Raw genomic sequence first — 20,223 nt, 5'->3', positions numbered from 1 at the left:
TCTCGTTGAGCTAACACTGCAGCTTTTTTCCTTAAGCCTAGTAGTTGATTAGAGAGGAGTCTTCTGGGGATGGACTGGATTGAAAATACGAGGGAGGTATGTGTAGCAACTCTTATCCGTGATGGGAAGAGTTAAAAGGATAGACTTTGAGCGTAAGTTTTGCGCTTCTGGTGGCATTCATTTTAGAGTAGAGGTTTGATGTAACAGTCAGTCCTAAATACATTAAGTAGCGTCATATGACCGATGAGCTGCAAAAGCTCGTCGGTTATATCGATCATATGATGTAGAGATATTGCCTGTAAAAGAATACACGCTTCCAAACATATTTTAACACTGTTTTAGACAGTAAGTTGATGCTTCCTTGGAAATATTAAGTGTTTAGAAAGCATGCTAAGATGCCATACAATAAAGTGCATTCTGGAAGACCACTGGCAATGCTCATGATTGATTGTTACATTACATGGCGCATTCACAGAAATATATGTATTGACGGGATACTAGAATCTGTTCCATCAGATAGATACCCATCTAGAACAAGAAAAATAGTTACCTTGAGGAATTTTGTTTAGTACATGAAAGAAATCACTAGAATCCTATGCACAAGTGCTTCGAAAGTCTAAATACTACCCAGGTATGCTCCTAATATGAGCTTCAACACATAAAACCGTAATCACAGTTCACTCCATGTAATGTATGTCAGAAAATGTACAACATATACACCCCTAGTTTAATCTCCTCTCACTGACTCCATTTTCCCGCATCTAAAATCGAACCTCAAAATGTGACGAAAACTCACAGATCACCAATATAAATTTCACTCTCTCTATGATCTCAAGATATAACTACCGCGAACTGCGCCAGTCTTCCCGGAGTAAATTAAACTTGATGACAAACCCAATTGAGAAGTACTATGATCTGCAGCTTCAACTTACAACTCATGACACACTTCATTTTACTTCATCGTAATTGTCTCGACTTTCTCTTTTGCTCGACCGAGTCTAACACAATAAGAGAGCTTTTCTGATATGCACTTTCATAGTCATTCATATTTACAGAGGAACCAGCATAGCATTTCAAGGCTACTGTGAACTAATGGTTTCGATACAGAAGATGTGACTAAGTCGTGATTTCGACTGTCGGTGGTGATACGAAACAATCATAACCGAGCATGAAAGGAGACAACTCAATCACCAAGCACAAACCTCGAAACTGAATTACAATACAAAGGTACTACAGGCTAACAAAATGATCTATTGGATAATATAGAAAGACATATTTTGTGTTCATAAATTGGTATCATTCTTTGTTTATTCATTATGGTACGCCATTTTCCTGTATTATAGTCATATACAATACATTTCCGTAGACGCTGTCCATGAGCCGTCCTGATTCTTCTCCCTCCATATATCTATCGGCGATTAATTCATCTTACAAATTTCATCCTGGTATTATCAATCAACGCCATCAAATTCTTCTTCAGGTTCAATAATATCTTCATCTTCCCCTATGCCCTCATACCCCTCTCCAGTCTCAACATCATCTCCAACCACCTTTCCCTCCTCAATCGCTAAGACCTCTGCTCCGCCCTCCGGTAACCCTCTTTCTTCCCTCAACTGTCTTATCTTGGAGTTGGTCATTTCGAAAACAAATTGACCCAAATGCTCCACCCCTTCCATAACAGCTTCACCCTGCACTGACTCTAGGCCCTCCTCGCTCGCTAGAATCCTTTGACTTGGCCACATCTCCCCAGTGCTCAAAGTCAACTTATCTGGTCTTGATAGTAGGATATCGAAGGCCTGCTTCAGCTCGAAACAAGATTCAAAGACATCTCGTCGTCCCAAAATGTAAAGACCGAGACGAGCACGAGACAGTGCCACCGTAAGACGTCTAATATCACGCAGATAGCCGACACGTGATGTACGAGTGAGGGAGAGAATAACGTCTAATATCCTGTCAGTAATTTATCGGCAAAAGAAATGGCTTCACGAAACTTACAGTCATTTTGCTCTCCTTGATATTTATCGACAGTTGTGACGATTTTTGGGAGACCAAAGAGAGGATTCTTAGCACATCGATGGGATAGAACGTCTTTGATTAGTGCACGCTGACCAGCATATGTGGATAGTATACTGATCTTCGAAGCTGGATATCCGAGTAAGCGCATATATTGATAGATGGCAACTGCGTATTCTGCTTCTCCTAGATTCTGGATGAAGTGGGGGGTTGGCTCCATTTCACCCTTTCCCTTGTAATCAGAAACTTGGATGAATTGGTAATCGTACTTGAAACCAGCATTTGCGGTTTGATATTCAGGTGCGGTTGATACAATTGGCAAGTTGCCAAGATTTTGGTAACGCCAGGAATAAAGAGATGCAATCGAGGGACGAGCACGGCCCTGTTGATCGAGATTGATAGTTGGGACACCTAAGCGAACTAGGCGAGAGAACAGCGACTGTTCGAGATTTGCGTAATGACGGAAGGCAAGATTTTGAACGACAGGAGAGTTCTGAAAGTGGTCACCGCACAAGACTACACGCTGAAGGGGAGTTCCACCATTTGCTGGTTTCTGCAACGCCATGGGTATGAAGTTCTCGATCTCAGTGATCTGAGCCGCCTCCTCCATAACGACATTGTCATAATGGAAGCCGAGTGAAGATATCTCACGTCTTCTCATTGCTGCATGCGTGGATGTCATCGCAATGATGCGAGCTTCATTGGTGAGAAGATAGTTTGCCTTGTCTCGATCTCGTCGCAGGATCTCAAATGGTCGAACATCTTCAAGTTCAGCGAAAATTTTAGTGACGTGGTTGTAACAACCTGTAGCTACATCAATGACAGCATCTTTATCGGCACCAGGAGGGAAAAGAGGCTGAGGAGCATTCGAAAAGTAGTAATGAAATGGAAAAGCAGAGACAATTGACTCTGATGTTGAATCCGGGTCTTTCATAACTTCCTGGAATCTTGTCCATGCTGGCTCAACGTAAACCGAGTTAAAGTATCCGGCGGTCTCCGCTGAGCTTCCGTGGGCACCTGGAGCACCGAAATTGGCAGCAAGGCGATCAACCTCTCTGAGATACCCATCTCGGTTTTCAAGGAAAGACTCGACACGTCCGTGTTTACTGAAATTCGTTTCAGTGTCTAATTCCTCTTCACCATGTCCCAATCGTAAAAGGTGGCGTTCGTCAATATCAAGAGCAACAATCTTTTGGAACAATTGATTAAGAGCTTGATTACTATGTGCAATAAGTAGAGTACGCTGATTAGGGAAGTTGTGATATAAATTGTTGATGATCTGAGTCGCAACATCCGTCTTTCCAGTCCCCGGAGGACCAACGATAACAGTAAGCCCTGGCTGGGTACCGGAGATGATTGCTTCAATTTGAGCAGGTGTGAAACGGACTTGATTCAACTTAGGGGCGTCCATGGGATATGGCCCTGTGCTTGGGGGTTTATAAGAAGACACTTGAATGGCTTGTGGCTCATCTTTTGGCGCAGGCTCTGCTTCTCTGCGTCTCTTTTTCGTTGGTCTTGCTGGCGGCTCAGCAGCTTTTGCGACGGTTTGCAATACGTAGGGTGGTCCAAAACTACCGGTGACCTCGTCATTTGGCTCGACCGTCCTGCCGGGCAAGCTTTCAATTAGATGCTGCCAGTCGAGAAATGTGTCTCGATAATCGACTTTTTTGAGTTGATTCGATAGTCTAGTATAGTTTGCTCCTGCAGGATCACCATAGCCTAGAAAGACCTCGTGAAGCCAGGGGGCTAGCGGGACATCAGATAACGTTAAACTTCTGATTGATTCAAGAATCGGTTTGAAGTTATTTTCACGACCTTTTCTACGGACAATGATATTGATGGTTTCATAAATGTCAGGCTTGCCTTTATCGATGCGATCTTTGTCCTCTTTATACATGGCTGCGTCAAGTTTCAATTGCAGTCTCCGCGAGCCAGCGCGAGCATTTCCGTTGACTTGACCATTATAATTCATCAATGAGCGTCCTCTATCATCTTGCACTTGGATGACCTCAGCTGCTCGGAGATATCTCAGACCGAGGTTCTGAGCGTCCGAAGTCGATGCTCCACCGTTCGCGGCCATGGCAGACTCGTCCGTGGCTTTCACAGAGAGCAAGAAGATCACGTCATCAGGCCGCAGCGAATCCCATTCGCGGCGAACATTTTCAGCCATGCGGCTCACATCAATTGTGACTTCGGCTCGTACGAGAGCTGGTTTATCATCTCCTACAAGAGGAGGTACTACTTCGAGAATACTATAAATCGATTAGAGTTAATCGAAATAATAAAATCATGGTAAAACTCACGAAGGTTTCGCTATTGGAAGTGCCATCCTAGAGAATCCTTCAAAGCTTGTCTGGCCTGTCCTACCGGCAACTGGTCGGAGACGCTTTATGGTGTCCTCTACATCTCGTCTGATCTCATAGAATGACTCGCATCGATGCAAGATAAATGACCGCCACAGAAAATCCCCAACAGTTAGATACTGGAGGTTCAGCTTTGGGATAGCGAGAGGCTGTGATCCATCGAATCCATCATTCCTGAGAAGGGTTCTTTCAAAAAGAGTGCTTTCGGTTGGAAGAATGCTCAAGTCACGTGTAGTCTCCTGAAATGTCTTGCGCCTTTCATGTGTTGATAAAAGAATTTCCAAGAGAAATTTACGGTCTACTACAACCTTGGTAGACGATGGATAAGAAGTTCGTAGATCAAGAAGCTCGCAAAACTCTGTCATCTCGGCGTCTGTGAGAGATTCTAAATGACCTTCAAGCTCCACCCGCTTATTAATGGACGAATAATTGGACAAGGCAAGAATAGTTAGTTTTTCCTTGAAATTCTTGAGTGCAGTTCTTTGCAGGGACGCTAGTGTTGCACAATGACGTTCATATGCTTCCGTGCGGCTATGTTGAGCGCCTGTATGATCATTGATTGCAAAATATGTATAATGCTTCAAAAGCGCATATAGATCTCGTAGAAGCCCTTTATCCTCTTCATTGAAGGCTGGGGATAGTCTGATAGTTGGAAGAACGTGAAGATCTTGTAATAGCGTGTTCAAGTATCTCCTGGTTGGTAATTGGCTCTGAAGATCCGATAAAAACTCTATAAATTTTTCGCAATACTGCACATTTTCTGATTCGTGTATTAGCGAAAAGGAAAAGATCATAGTGATGGTGAAGTTTCAACGAACCAGTCTTTATTTTGTCTCCGTAGAGTTGATTGAAAAAGTCCAGGATCAGAGTCAAGAGCCAAGATCGCTCAAACCTGAGTCTAGCTTTCGTAGGTTCATCAGAGGCATCATATCGTTTTCCTGCCGCCCTCCAAGCTTTCTTCAATTGTACAGTATGATCGAGTATCTTTTCTCTTTTCTTCTCGCTTGAGATGTTGTGCCAAATGGATATTGAGACCAAAGGTGCGCACTCTTTTCGAACTATACCATTGTCTAGTGACTGGAATGCGCTTATTATGAATGACAACAGATGTGTTCGAATCGTCGCAGAGAGGGTAGTGTCCAATGTCATAGACAGTATTCGGCGGAAGAGAGTTGAGAAATCAGGTGTATTGTCCGCAAAGATATCTATGTTCATCAGTATGACGAATTGAGGCTTCCTTAATAGTGCTTACCCCAAGTTGGCAGATGTTCTCTAGTCCGTACATTCACAATGAGAACTATGAGAAGTATATGGAAGTTTGAAGCATCTTCTGAATAACCCGGCCAAAGATAACTAGCATTGTTGTCAGTAATAGCTCCCACGTTAAAGGTCTGAGTGGATGAATGTACTTTTCAAGAATATGAAGATTTTCCAGAGTCAAAAGAGATCTGTAAGAAAAATCTTCCTGCTCTAAAACATCCCATATTTCTTTCTTGATAACATCAGGCTTGACCTTAACCTTTGCGGACTTCTTCGAAGGTTTCAACCAATATTTTGCGGCGAGTTGCGAAAATGAGCTTTCATCCTGTGATACCTCCGCAAGTGGCACTCCCATAGTTTCTTCAACAGCCTTCCCCTGGCCTCTTCCTTTCGTCCTCGGGGCCATTGTTGTTATTCGTGGTATTGACTGGCAATTTGGATTGCGCGCGTCGGTCGCGTGTGAACATCTTATCGTCCTAGTAATTTTTGGGAGCTTGGTGCACCAGTGCTCTTGCACGTGATGACTAAGCAGAAATTCGCCGTATCTAGATTGACGTCGCGATAACCTTCACTTCTCGCAACAATTAATTCTGCCACCAACCTTTGAAGTCTTTCAAATCACATCTTTTCGTCGGCGCCAGTACGAAAAGATTCTTTGAATCGACATCGAAACTTAACATGGCTGTCAGTATGGAGGGACACGGTCTTCCTATTGTGGAATCTTTTGCGCAATTATTGTTGGAAATGCTTCAGCGGGCTGAACATGTTAAAGAAAAACACACGATAGAGTCGCCATTGAGTAAAGCGGAGCTTGCGAATACATACGAGCGAATCGATCAGATATTTAATGACGCGGCACCTATAGAAACTAAAAAGCGCAGTCAGTATGCGATCATCGAAACCGCTGTTCGAGATACTTTCAACAATTTACTGGTAAGCCATGCACCAGTACGAGTCGTAGATACCCTCTGACGACCCATAGGCATCTATATCCATTGAAACTTCTTCCTCTTCCAGGTTGTGGAACCTTCTCGATATTATCTCCATTTTGTCTGACGATGAACAATGCGAACCCGCCCTTCTCTTTTGGCTCGTTGAAGAATTACTGGATAGTCAGACTATTGCAGGATGCCGGAGAATATTCGATTATCTTGAGTCACGACGTGAAAAGATTACTGCAAAACATTTCAACCAAAAGAACTTAGTTATCTTGAGAAGCTGCAACGAGCTTTTGCGGCGACTTTCCAGAGCAGAGGATACCGCATTCTGTGGTCGCGTTTTCATCTTCATGTTTCAAAGCTTTCCCCTTGGCGACAAGAGTTCTGTGAATCTACGCGGTGAATTTCACGTCGAAAATGTTACATCTTTCGACACCCTACCGTCCATTCCAACGGACGTTGAGAACATGGAAGTAGATTCGGACAGCAATACGAAAGAAACTCCACCAACTTCCAAGTCAGCATCAAATGGAAGGACGAGCACGGCAAGAGGTTCTGAAGATACTAATGGTTCAGGCAAGGATGTAGTATCATCGAAACGTGAACCGCCAATGAAGCCCGATGAGTTATACCCGATATTCTGGTCGTTGCAGCAGAGCTTCAGCCAACCGAAAAGATTGTTCAACTCCGAGAATTTTGCCGAGTTCAAAAAGGGTCTGGAAGCTACGATAGCAACTTTCAAGTCGGTACATCATGAAACTGCAGGGCGTCCGGCGGCGAGAGTAGCAGAGGATAGTAAGAGGGGAACAAAAAGAAAGCGTAGTCAAGGAGACGACGACCTAGCTAATTCCTTCAATCCTAAATATCTCACGAGTAGGGACTTATTTGAATTAGAGGTATGATATCTTTTAACACGCACAAAATTTATCAAGATGCTGACTCAACATTGCTAGATTAGTGATTTGTCATTTAGAAGGCATATACTTGTTCAAATTCTGATAATAATGGATTTCCTTCTTTCATTAAGTGCCAAAGCGAAAGAGAAGCTGTCCAAAGCTCTACCGGATAACCTCAATAGATCAGTTACTTATGCAGACCAGACGCTCAGTGAGGAGGATGTAAGTAACCTCTTTTCTGGACGCGCCTTGTAGTAGGTATTAGCTGATAATTTATAGACAAAGTGGTCATTGGATATGAAAAAGTCGATTGCAGAATATCTAAAGAAAGGCGCGGATGGTGCCTTTTTCTACCGTATGGTTGAGACGGTTCTGTCAAGAGATAAGAACTGGGTTCGTTGGAAGGTCGAAAATTGCCCTTCTATTGCTAGATCAGCTGTTTCACCTCATGATTATATTACCGCTAAAGCGTCGGCCCGCAAAGCAACAACTAATAAACGATTACGCCCTAACCCCCTAGGATCTCTGGATCTCAAATTCCTTGCGGAAAGCGACTTACAGAGCGGCTTGGAGAGGCTGAAAAAAACAGAACGTTATCAAGTTCCTTCCATAAAGAGCTTCAAGAATAAAATCGAGCTGGACGATATGGATATCGATATGGCTCGAGACGAAGAATCAAAAAACATGGCTATAGAAGCTAAAGCGAGTAAATGTTGGAGAGCACTACGAATTGCTGGTGCAAGAAAACTTGCTGCTTTTGACAAAATCGAGAAATCGGATAGCATTGACGAAATCTTCAAGGATGATGTCAAACCCGAAGATCTTGTCGCCCCTGGCGATGAAGATGCGCTGGAAAGTGGGGATCAGAAAACTGAGGAGGGAAATGAGGCGGCGAAATTAACACCGTCGGAAAACGAGGATGTTGATATGGAAAATAGGAAGGAAGAAGAACAACCAGATGTTCCAACGGTGCCCGCTACGAAATTGGAGACATGAGGTTGAAGATAGGAACGACAGGAGAAGCTCAAGGTTGAAGATCAGCATGGCATGGATCATATACAAACACTTGGCCCTCTGCAAGAAATATGGTGTGACGGAATCCACGTCATTGAAAACTGTGCTTTTAAATGTACTATATAATACCTCCTTTGTATCTCGCGCAGATATACTATATACCATAGTAAAGCTTAGTATAGCATTGAATTGCTCTGAACTACTATCAAACACAGAAAAGACAAGATAATTCATTAGCATCTTTTCGAGGCGAAATTCAAGAGTGCAATGTTTCGAAAAGGATACTTGAGCTGGGTATTCAATTCTCAAAGTTGTTGGAACGGCCACGCGATGGAATATTTGAATTGGAAAGTCAAGTGGAAAGAGGCGTGTTTGTTTTGTGGAAGACTCAACGAGTGATAGACTACACTGTTACTTTTCGACAACAACAACGAGAAATCACTCGGATGCTCAATTGCAAATTTAACGACCGGCAAGGGAAAGCGAAAGTAAAAGCGAGATTTAGAAAGGTGGATTTTACGACGCGGGGTTGAGGCTTTCCACTTTGCGATTTTTGTGAAGTCTACGCAGCATTAAGATGAGAACACATTAGAACATATTGTGGTCTTGTCGGTGGATATCAATTGGTTCTTGGTAAACTTTGGGTTTGATTAAGTTGCTACAAATTTATAGATTCCGAAATACGATATTGCATTTCGCGAATGCGCAGGCTTATTTGGAGAATATGTATAGATAGACCATTTTAGCAATAAGAAACTAAACAATAAGCCGTCTGGACGTTATGCATATCAAGTGAAGAAGAAGGACGGGGAGTATATCACGTTTGGTCGTTATAATAGCTCCTGAGACTTTTGCATAAGTTAGTACCTTAGATGGAGAACTAATATCAGCTATCTGAGCTCTTCACAACTCACCTTAAAATTCTTGTTTGCTGATTTTGAAACAGCGTTGATAGATGACAATTTGATATTGATATTAAGGTATTATGCTGAATCCAATCATACTACTTCCATGCAGTACGTAGTGAAACATGCAATCGCAAAACTACGCGCAATCATATTCCATATGTAGATGATGAAAACCACCGAGTTCCGAATCCGTTAACCCCTTGAGCTAATGTACAGTTTCTCTCCTCTCATTGAGGTTCGAGTTGTTTGTAGACGTTATTCCTTCCCCAATGCTCTAAGTCCCTTGCACTTTTTATGTATTGGCGAGATATTTCTTCCACAGTTAGTCACCCATGACCCCCGGGTCCTATCCTTCCGTTTCCCATCCATCCATCCATCCATCCATTCATCTCTATTCGAAAATCTTTCTAATCTCGTCCAGCCCCTCTTTTCCCGCAAGTACACTCCACCATTTACCTGTATTATCATTTTCATCCGAGGCACCCGAACTTGGAATGGACTTTGAACGGTCGTCATTGCGGATCACGACCAAGTACTGCGGAGCGTTTGAAGAAGAGACATCAGTAATTATAGAGCGAGAAGGACGCATTTTCCATGCCCTGTAAGCGAAGTTTTTGCGTGGGAGGGATTTGGAATTGGAGTTGGTGGATGAGGGTGAGGATGAGCGAGTGGTTGATGCGGATTGTGTAGGTAGAGGTGAATAAGCTTGATGACCAAAGAAAAGGAGTTGAGATTGTGGAGTTGGGTTTGATTTTCTAGTATCGGCAATCGTTGGATTTGCAGACCTTGGGCGTGTCTCAAATAGAGCGGAACCATGTTCTCTAGATTGTGGTAGCGATGGTGGTGAGGGTGCAGGAGATCTGTAGGCACGATCGCTGGATGAATCGAGGTGAGGTTGTGAATCTGTGAATCGCTTGGGCAGCGAGATGCTTGGACTTGTATCTTGGGGAGCGAGAGGGCGTGGACTAGTCGTGAGGGGAATCGATGACGACAATGATGCCGATTTAGGAGGAGATGGATAGGCGTCAGAAGGCGGAGATGGCATTATGGTATCATTCTCGAAATCGCTAGCGAGCTTACGTAAATCGTGAGTAGAAAAAGTGTCGCCAGGGAGAGGGCCAGTAGATTGAATTTGAGGAGTTAGCGAAATAGAGGCCGTAGGAGAAGATGTCGGATTCAGAATGGAGTTTATGCGTATTCTCTTTTTCGATGGATCGAGCTCAGCCATTGCTAGTGACGCAGGTGACGTAGACTGGTGAATTTCTTCTGGGATATGGGTGGAGATATGAGACGATGAACGTTTCAGACTGGGACTGTAACTTCGAGCACTCTCATCGGTTGGCGCTGGTGAATCTGGTTTTAGGGCTGAAGTAGTGGCACTAGGATACAACTTCTTCTCGTCGAAAAAACGATTGAGACTGGCAAGCGTAGTTATAGCCGTATGTTTCAAGGTACTGAGATCAGGTAATGCTGTGTTCCTTGGAATGGACCGAGCCAAAGTCGATGGTAATGAAGCCATGTAGTTCGGATGACACTGAGAATACCGTGCGCCTCTTTCTTTGATTGGTGGTAATTTGCGTCCCGCCCTGAATTCTATTGTACCTGATGTTCCTGTGTCACCGCCGAAATCAAAACTTCTGACAGCTTGTTCAATGTCCTCAAGTTTCACGGGTGTATTGAGCAAGGAATCTTGCAGGGAGGGAACGTTGATTTGATTACGGATATGATGACGAGACTTCAAGAAATTAGGGATGTCGCGGTTGTATGAATTATTCCTGATCGAGAGTGGCATTTCTTCCTGACCTTGGTCTTCAGGTTCGAATTCTTCTTCGCTCTGGTAAGACGCAGTCAAGTCGATAACTCCCTCCTCCGTTTCGTCGAAAGCAGACGAGAACTTCTGCGCACTGGGTCGCTGCTCCATGATATAGGAAAGACTCATTATATTGGCATGTTCATTGTCCTTTGCTTTTATCGACGGGGTTTCCTTCGGTCTCACAAGCTTTGAATCATTAGCTATGATCCTCTGATTCGAGGCATGGGAGCCCAAGGTACCGGTATTCGAAGCTTGCAAGTATTGAGTGGAAGAATCAATAGCTCTAACTCTTATATTGGCTGATTTTCCATCTTCTAGAGTTTTGCTTGACTTAAATCCTGAGCTTTGGCTTGGTCCTGGTCGCAAAGCTTCCGGTGTCCGAATCCTGGATCTGTAAACAGGTTTATAAAACGGCGATGATTGTGGCCGTGGTTGAGCTCCAAATTTCCGGGTAGGTATCTTCCTGCCTGATAGTCGTTGTGAGGGAGGTACAGTGCGAGGAATATTAGGTTGAGGCAGAACTGGTTGCTTCTTCCTGATGGGTATAAGAATTTGGCCATCCGTATTGGGCACGGCCTCATAGGTAGTCATGATTATGTACGATGAAGATATAATTTCGATTTTTTGTGTAGTGTTGGTATTTTTGAGGTTGAAATGGAAAATGGGATGGCAAGAGAGGCGATGAAAGTTTATACAGTTGCGTCATGATCTGTGTATGTGATTCATGAGGGAGGCGTTACTCCAATGTGAATACTCTTGCGCAGTGGTGAAAGTCTTATTTATGTTGGTATTCACGATGGATGCTCTCAGATATTTGTTTTCGTCGAGTCATCTAAGAATTCATTTATACAATGTCTGTGAATCATAAAATCAATAAAATCGTTGATATGAGGTATGTTTGCATTGAGTCATAAACCCGCCTGTCGACTATTCGATGATCTCGAGGGCCTCCGATTACAAATAACTCTAAAAGAAAACTGCGAAAGTCATTAATGTATCGATCGAACATGGGAAATTCATCTTGAAAATTGTTGTGAATGTTAAGAATCCACAATTCTACTTCGTGATTTTCCCCATGCATCTCTACCTTTTGCTTCTAGTCGATGCCTTTGTATCGTGTTTCAAAGTTTCATATATTTTCGAGAATCTTCGAGTCCTCGAGCGTCAATTGGTCTACTCTGACATTCTGCTCTTGCTTCACTACCGGTCCTTTCAGCTTTATTTTGGGCTGCTGCTCTATATGTACCTCATTTGATAACTTTCCAGTGGGTGACGCATTTCTCTTTGTGGTTCTCATCGTCCTTTGGCGCAGCTTGCGCGATTCCATATTATCTTGACTGGTGGTAAAGACTGCAACTGATCTTGAACTTGAATTCCTTCGGGGGAGCGCAGCGGAAGCATGTTCTGCCGCTAAGTCCATCGAACATGTATCTTTAGTGCAATGACCGAGGTCTTGAGGCTGTCGCTCAACGTCATATTGTGCAGGCATAAACGACTCTCTTACGATTCTCAGAAGTTTTGAATATTTCACATTCCATGCCGCGTAAAACATTGTAGATGCTATGAGTGCATACCCACAAATGTAATAATCATTTTGCGTTCTCGACTCGGTGGCTCCAATTATTATCCCAGTCCAAGTTCGACGCACTATAGTACCGTCTTCATATCGATAAAAGGGAGGCGGAGGTAGCCCTTGGGTGGCCGCCTTTCGACATTGCACACTTGCTTCTTGAGTTGGCTGTAACTCGATTCTAAGTCAGTAATCGACAGTAATATCGATTGGCCCACCCGGTTTGAGAAATACACACCTGTTCTTCTTGACAATATTCAATAAAGTCCTTGGCTGCAGTCCAAATAGCTAATTTCAACGCGAAATATGAGATAACAGTACCAACTATAATGGCAACTGCAGCAATGATTGTTGCTTTGTCCCAAGTTATAAGACGCTTGACGAATCTTTTCAAAAGACTGTTCGTCCAAGAAGGGAAAGCAAGGGTGAAGAGTTTGGTGCGATTGAAATAGCCATCTCGAGTGAATCGATTGCTAGTTGTAGCTGGCTGCTGTGCTTGCGGGGTTTGTTGTCCCAATGGAAAATGGGTTGGAACTTGGGCTTGACTCTGCACACTTGTGGATGAGAGCGGCATAGAGGGGGAATCCCGAGGACCCGATACAACTGGTGAACCACTGGTATCTTTCTGTTGGTTTGAGGTGGTTTGGAGTGATATAGCGGGTAACATTTTGTTTGATAGTTCATGTCAGGAATATAGTAATAGAAGTAGTCTTCTTCCAACACTTGAGGGGAAACATTGAATATCTATGCGGCCCGTTACACAGCACAGCAGCTGAGCCTCAATCGTACACAGCCTTGTTGCACATCATAGATTCGGTGAAGCAAATTGTAGGAGACACTTGGAAATTATTGTTCGAAAGTCTTTTTCTACTCTGCGGAAAGGGATCGAGCAGGTTCAAATGAAAGATCTAGAATACCTTTCGTCCTCTCCAAAGTATGAATGTAAGCATACCATCACCAAAAGCCACCTCATACTTAATAGAAGAAAGTTGATCGAAATCTCGAGACTCTGTATCATCCAAAGGTCAGTAGACATAGCATATACTTCTCCAAGCCTTTGCGGTGATGATTCTAAAGTGTTTGACAGGTTGCATATATCTCAGCTCGACAATGGGACTGTTCATTTTTTCCGTAGCTGCCAGTTATATAATCCTTATTTACAGTCGGAATGATGAATTGTCATCGACGCTCAATACATCCAAATTGTACTCATACTTGGGTCTTGATATGAGTGGTGAGGTTCAAAAATCGGTGAATACGAGCTGAAATAAGCTCCAAAAGGTCACGAAACGTGTGTAGATGAACAACAACAGGAATCCAACGCAGACATATGCCTTTCAAATTATGATAAAGTCGAGACATTTCATTAGGATCGCATGAAAGAAGATCGTGTAAATATAATAGAAATGTTTGAAGATTCATTCCAAGGAAATTTGATATCTTTCTTCGTTAGCGGTAAGGTTACAAATCCCGTGCTCTCAATCACATCGTATCGTATCGCGCCACAGAGCAATCCATTTTTCTTCATTGCCCAGCGCAATCATGACCTATCCTCCTCTGCAACTCCACTTTCATCCTTATCCTACATATCTTCGTAGGAAGAATCATGGATTCTGGCTCCGAAAATCGAGGTCTCGACCTTGAGAAGGAGTTGACATGTTCTGTAAGTCGAGAATTATTAAAGTTACAACATCCTAACAACAGACCTTGCCCCGCAAAACTCTATAGGGCTGGGCTTGAAGCCGCAGTTGCATCTCGAGGGATGGAGTACTGATTTTAAATGGTCATAGATTTGCACAGAGGTTTTATATCAACCGTTGACATTACTCGATTGTTTACATACCTTCTGCGGCTCTTGTCTTAAAGAATGGTTTTCCTGGCAACTTGTCTCCGTAAATAATGCACAAACACCCATTCCACCCGGTGGTACGCCATATACATGCCCATCATGTCGCGCACCAGTTCGAGATACGAAGCACAGTTCTACGATAGCGACGTTACTGGATATGTTTTTGGCGCGAAGTCCAGAGAAAGGTAGAACAGCTGACGAGAAGGAGGAAATTGCTGCGAAATACAAATCTGGGGATGAAGTGTTACCGAAATGGGAGCAGAGAGACAGAAGTTCAAGGGATAGACGCCTGGAGGATGAGGATCGCAGGCTGATGGATGAAGTGAGAGATTTAAGCTTGAGAGAAGTGGGAGTAGAAAGCTCGGAGGCAAGGAGGGAAAGAAGGAGACGAGAACGAGATGGAGAAAGATCGCATAGTTCGAGACATCATTCGAGTCGTGATCAGAGTAGGGACAATAGGAATACAGATGATACCGATCGACGCCGGCGAAGGGAGGAGCATCATGAAAGAAGAAGAGCACGACAAGGAACCTCTGCGTTGAGGCCAGAACCCGACCGCAGCGACTCTGAAGGTCGACGAAGGGGATATAGTGAGACCGAATCGATAAGGAGACATGAAGAAACTAGCCGGTCAGCGGCACGACAGATCGAACATCAATCATCTTTACGGTCACTAATTAGCTCTTCTGACATAGATTCTAGAGAGATGGAAGAAGAGATTTTACGACAAATTAGGGAGGAAGGATTACTGGATGGAATTGATCTTGAGAATATCGATGTTAATCAGGAGGATCAGATTAGTGAGAGAATAGCAGAAGCTTTCAGGCGGCGACAAGAAGAGAGATCGAGACCCGATATATCTAGAAGAAGCGAGAGTGATACGGCAGATAGACGAAGACGGTCTCCTCGAGCTTCGCTCACGGATTCTGGGAGAGAAACCTCTGGTGATGATGCTCCCAGAACTACAAGACGACGCAGAAATCAATCATCCTCGCCAAGATCGGGCAGTTTAAGTAATGAACAAAGCAGGCCACCGCCGTCTATAAGTGCCGTACACGCAAGCCACCTAGATGTCGGTCTAAATTCTGGGGGACGGAGACGACAGAGAACCTTAAGCGCACCACGAAGCTCAACAGCACCTGTACCGGTAATTACGGCCGAAACAAGACCTGCCGCTCGGTCGCAGACGGATTTGAGCACTATACCTCGGACCTCTTCTGTGCAAACATCACAGCCTTTTAGGGCCCACGCGAGGAGGAGCACTGACTCCAATGTGCGACGATTGAGTGAATCATCAAGTAGGGAACCACAACCACAAACAGGCTCTACTACAAGAACATCTAATAGTAAAGTAGTTGCATCTCCCTCAGAATCGACGCCGGGAACATCAAGCAACAGCTTGCTAGAAAGATCTCATTCAGACGATATGCCTGAACTACCTGATATACCTGCTCCATTGAGCATTCGTGCTAATGCCCCAGCCGATATTTTCGTTGCCTCTGCTGTTCCTGCATCTGTTCCATACATGGATGAATCACTGATTCCTGCACCACTTTCACCACATACTCCTACTCATCTAGCACTCTTCGATAAAGCTGCTGCATTAGCAAGTGGTACCAGACCAAGTTCTTCTCATTCTGTGGGGTCTAGACCACGAACACAGCTTTATCCTGAACCATCAATATTATGTAGAAGATGTCAAAAAACTCATATTGAATATGAAGTGCATTATAATTGCTCAGCTTGCTTGCGTGGCAATTACAACATCTGTCTCTCATGCTATCGCTCCGGTGCAGGATGTCTGCATTGGTTTGGATTTGGCTATTCGGCATGGACAAATTGGGAAAATCAAATGCAAGCCGGAAAAATACCGCAAGGTGCAGATAGGCCACATATGCTCACAGCAAATCGCTACATGGCACCTAAAATGTCTGCTGGCGGCGCGGACGGTCGCAAGACTCTAACTACAGAAGATCCTCAGAAACGTCTGCAAAGTGGTGCATTCTGTGCAAGTTGCTTAGCATGGACAAACGAATGTTACTGGCGTTGCGATATTTGCAATCATGGTGATTGGGGATTTTGCAATCTCTGCGTCAACCAAGGGAGATCATGTACACATTCTCTTCTACCGCTGACCTATAAACCATCGGAATCATACACACCTCCCTTATCTCCCATGCATGATCAACAACTTCCACAATCGGCAACTATTCTACAGGGACCCGGCGTTGTAGACGTGGGTAACTTTAAACCTCTCACTTTCTCGACCAATTGTGATATCTGTCGATACCCCATCCAACCCTCATCCACTCGCTATCACTGCTACTCATGTACTAGCGCTGTCCCAGACACTCAACCTGGAGATTACGATATTTGCACAACCTGCTACCCCAAACTCGTCACATCCCGTCGCATCAGTGTCGAAAATGGTCACAATGGGTGGCGACGTTGTTTACAAGGTCACCGTATGGTAATCGTAGGATTTGAAGATGACCGTGGGGGCCAACGTAGAGTAATAGTTCAGGATCTGGTTGGAGGTCACAGCCTTGATATCGAACCCATGCTCTACCCCTCGCCTGATCACACAGCACCCGAACTACAGAAATGGAGCTGGAGTCAAGATAATGATACTTTCGTTCGACTCGTCACCACGGATCCATCGAAGGTTGCGCCGACATCAGTCTCTGGGCTAACGATTGAAAGATCGTTCCCACCTGATGGCGGAATCGGGATGTCAAGTTTAGCAATTTGGAGTTGGTGGCCTGCGGAAGGTGCGAGTGATGAATTGATGTTTCCAAAGGGGGCAGAGGTAAGGGAGTGTAAGGATGTCAATGGAGATTGGTTTTGGGGATGCTATATGGGCGCTAAGGGATTGTTTCCTGCGCCATACGTGAGGGTCTTGGAAGATGGAATTGCTGGGGTATAATGGTAGTATATAATGTAGGCGGAATTGTGTTTTTATTTGGTATATTTGCATATACTGTTTGGCTGGGAATCATTTTTGGGGAGAATGGGCAGCGAGATATGACGTTTAATGAGATGCATGATCTATGATATTTGTTGATGATTCGATGGGAGAAGAATTTTGAATGCTAAGTATATATTCGCAAGCAATTTGAGCTTAGCAGAGCTACAAATCAAAATCATGAACCATACAATGATTGAATTTTCTCATATAATGAAATGATCTCATTAATTTATACTTCAATTCTTTTATGTGACCTCTTGACGACCACCTTTAGACCTAATCAACTAGAATCCGATACTCCTCCAACGAATCAAAACTCTATCCACCCATGCGTAGATCATCCACAAACCTCATGCACCACCGCGCAATCAACCCAAAGGTAACTACTCTCCCAACTCCTCTTTCCTCTCAACGCCCTCATCACCCCCTCGCTTCCTGCATTCCCTTCCTTCACATCGGAATGCACAAAGCCACTCGACCCATTGAACCCCAAATCCGCAAATTCTCCTATCCCAAAACGACGAATGAGTTCGCGCGCAACATAAGTAGCGAGACCGAGACCACGGTGAGAAGGAAGAACGTAGAGAGTTGCGAGCGTGCCGTCGATGCCTACGAAAGCCCATGCTACCATTTCGGATTCAGGGGTGAGGAGACAGAGAGAGGGTTGTGCGAGGAGAGTACTGGGTTCGCGGGGGATGCTGGAGGTGGAGATTACGAGGTTGATGTGGGAGGCGGGGACGCGGGAGGGGATGAGGGAGGTGGGGGGGTGGGGGTGGTGCTGGGTGATTGGGGGAGAGAGTTGTGGGGATGAGGTAGAGGTTCCAGCGGGTGTGGTAGGGGATTAGGGGGGTGGGTGTTGATGTTGATGATTGGGATGAGAGAGCTGTGAGAGAGTTTGTGATGACTTCATGTAAACATGCGAATTTGAGGATGGGATCGAAAGGGAATCCGGGAGCTTGGGGGATCTCTGTATTTTTGAGGAAAACGAGGACGAGTTTTAGATGTGTGGAGAGAAGAGATGCATGTTCATCCGAGAGAGGTTTTGCATAGGAAGGCGTGATCAGAGGATTGAAAATCCAGATCTGCGATTCGGTTTTGCGGGATCGATCTGAGAAGATGATGGTGTAGATCTCGCGAATGGGAGTGTGTGGAGGGAAAGTGGAGGCGAAGAGACAGTGTCTAGAAGGTGTGTTGTGCGGAGCGAGCATGCGACTGTAGATGGGGTTACTGTATGGGAGGTTGTTGTAGAGGCTTGGAATTAGAGTTTCGGAGATGATTTCTTGGGGGTGGATGTAGAATTTGAGGCCCGAGGAGGAGGAGGACGTTGATGTGGCCATTGTACCCCCTTTTTTCTCGGCAATTTCTTGGGGAGAGATTTGGAAGTTTGTGGTATTGTTCCTTCTTGTGTTCCCGTTGATTAGTCTGAAATCGTTAGTACCTCGCTATCACGTTCCGATGAAAAACTCACGGGACCAAGTAGATTATACCGTGACGTTACTTGGGCGGAATTCAACAGGAGATAGCTAATGACTCAATGATCGAAGAACCGGCCAGTGGTATTTACTCAACGGACACACAAGGAGGCAAGTCCCGATAACAAACATTAAAGCAATTGTTTAGAAAGAAATTCTAACAGCAAAACACAAATTCTTTCAAGATATACCTACATCAACTTTCAATTACCTCCTTCATACGAAATATCTTCCACTACCTAGATATTGAGTCATCACCGAAGATCCACATCCCAGAGAACGGAAATCGAGGAATTTATGGTCGATCAATCAATCTAGGAAGCCCTGCATGTCACAATCGGAAGCTCGGGATTATCACTGATCTACCATTCTGTAACCTTAGATGTTCTAATGATTTTCTTGTTGCATCGTTGTGTTTGCTTTGGTTTTGCATCTTAGTAGTTTGAGAGCTTGAATTCTATATTTGCAATTACATATCTCGATAGTAGTGGCATTTATTGGAAGTCTAATATTACTGTCCAGTAGAATAAGAATGAGGTTTTCTTCGGTAATTATGCTTTTGAGAACCTTCTTGTTTACTGATGTATTGATCTTGGGATGGCATTAGCATATGGAGCATCCAAAAGGCGAATCAGTCACGTGAATCTCACCAGAGGTCGATAGACTTGCACCTGATGATTGCTAGAGGCGATTGATATAAAAAGAAACAGCAATTCAATCACACAACTATCAACAATCTCGAAACCAACTCTTCTTCAATTCCTCACAGTGAATCTCCCAATCCCTTTATCTACCCACAGAAAACTCCACAAAAATAAAAACATTACAAAAACCAAAAGAAATTAACTAAAAGGACCACACGAAGCAAAATCGAAGCAAAATCTCAGTCTGCACCCTGTTAAGGGCACGAACCTCATAGATCCCAATCCCAAGTTTCCCTTACGCAGACTCTAGCAAGGTTTTGTAATTAATAGATGAGATTCCGGCCGTCTGAACTGTCAAGTACCTATGGTTGGTCAGACAAGTCGGCCAGGCAACTCGAGTGCTCTAGAAACTGAAGATAGGAACTCTTATTTGTTGTTATATAAGAGTTTAGGCCCCGGTTTATTGCACACTAAGCGAAAACACACCAAAAACCCTCATTTCTTTAACTCTTAAA

General features: G+C 44.1%; 6 protein-coding genes across 6 annotated transcripts; 2 read left to right on the top strand and 4 right to left on the bottom strand.

Moving 5' to 3' along the window:
• Positions 1 to 1,451: 1,451 nt before the first annotated feature.
• Positions 1,452 to 6,042, bottom strand: EAF01_004854 (uncharacterized protein; the record flags this gene model as incomplete). The annotated part of the gene is made up of 6 exons (XM_038913108.1): positions 1,452 to 1,942; positions 1,996 to 4,265; positions 4,317 to 5,136; positions 5,195 to 5,581; positions 5,629 to 5,729; positions 5,786 to 6,042. The coding sequence occupies 6 exons, from the start codon at positions 6,040 to 6,042 to the stop codon at positions 1,452 to 1,454; spliced, it is 4,326 nt and encodes a 1,441-aa protein (XP_038771194.1).
• Positions 6,043 to 6,314: 272 nt separating this feature from the next.
• On the top strand, positions 6,315 to 8,466 carry EAF01_004853 (uncharacterized protein; the record flags this gene model as incomplete). Its single annotated transcript, XM_038913107.1, has 4 exons — positions 6,315 to 6,569; positions 6,619 to 7,470; positions 7,528 to 7,692; positions 7,750 to 8,466. 4 exons carry the CDS (start codon positions 6,315 to 6,317, stop codon positions 8,464 to 8,466), a joined length of 1,989 nt encoding a protein of 662 aa, XP_038771193.1.
• Positions 8,467 to 9,783: 1,317 nt separating this feature from the next.
• Positions 9,784 to 11,796, bottom strand: EAF01_004852 (uncharacterized protein; the record flags this gene model as incomplete). Its single annotated transcript, XM_038913106.1, has 1 exon — positions 9,784 to 11,796. One exon carries the CDS (start codon positions 11,794 to 11,796, stop codon positions 9,784 to 9,786), a length of 2,013 nt encoding a protein of 670 aa, XP_038771192.1.
• A 244-nt stretch (positions 11,797 to 12,040) lies between these two features.
• Positions 12,041 to 13,442, bottom strand: EAF01_004851 (uncharacterized protein; the record flags this gene model as incomplete). The annotated part of the gene is made up of 2 exons (XM_038913105.1): positions 12,041 to 12,943; positions 13,014 to 13,442. The coding sequence occupies 2 exons, from the start codon at positions 13,440 to 13,442 to the stop codon at positions 12,335 to 12,337; spliced, it is 1,038 nt and encodes a 345-aa protein (XP_038771191.1). The 3' UTR covers positions 12,041 to 12,334.
• A 939-nt stretch (positions 13,443 to 14,381) lies between these two features.
• On the top strand, positions 14,382 to 17,550 carry EAF01_004850 (uncharacterized protein; the record flags this gene model as incomplete). Its single annotated transcript, XM_038913104.1, has 2 exons — positions 14,382 to 14,438; positions 14,566 to 17,550. The coding sequence occupies 2 exons, from the start codon at positions 14,382 to 14,384 to the stop codon at positions 17,548 to 17,550; spliced, it is 3,042 nt and encodes a 1,013-aa protein (XP_038771190.1).
• A 379-nt stretch (positions 17,551 to 17,929) lies between these two features.
• On the bottom strand, positions 17,930 to 18,929 carry EAF01_004849 (uncharacterized protein; the record flags this gene model as incomplete). The annotated part of the gene is made up of 2 exons (XM_038913103.1): positions 17,930 to 18,370; positions 18,498 to 18,929. 2 exons carry the CDS (start codon positions 18,927 to 18,929, stop codon positions 17,930 to 17,932), a joined length of 873 nt encoding a protein of 290 aa, XP_038771189.1.
• Between the last annotated feature and the right edge of the window lie 1,294 nt (positions 18,930 to 20,223).

The sequence above is a fragment of the Botrytis porri genome (genome assembly GCF_014898465.1).
Source record: "Botrytis porri strain MUCL 3234 chromosome Unknown BPOR_006, whole genome shotgun sequence".
Lineage (NCBI taxonomy): Eukaryota > Fungi > Ascomycota > Leotiomycetes > Helotiales > Sclerotiniaceae > Botrytis > Botrytis porri.
This window is presented reverse-complemented; position numbering and strand designations above follow the sequence as displayed.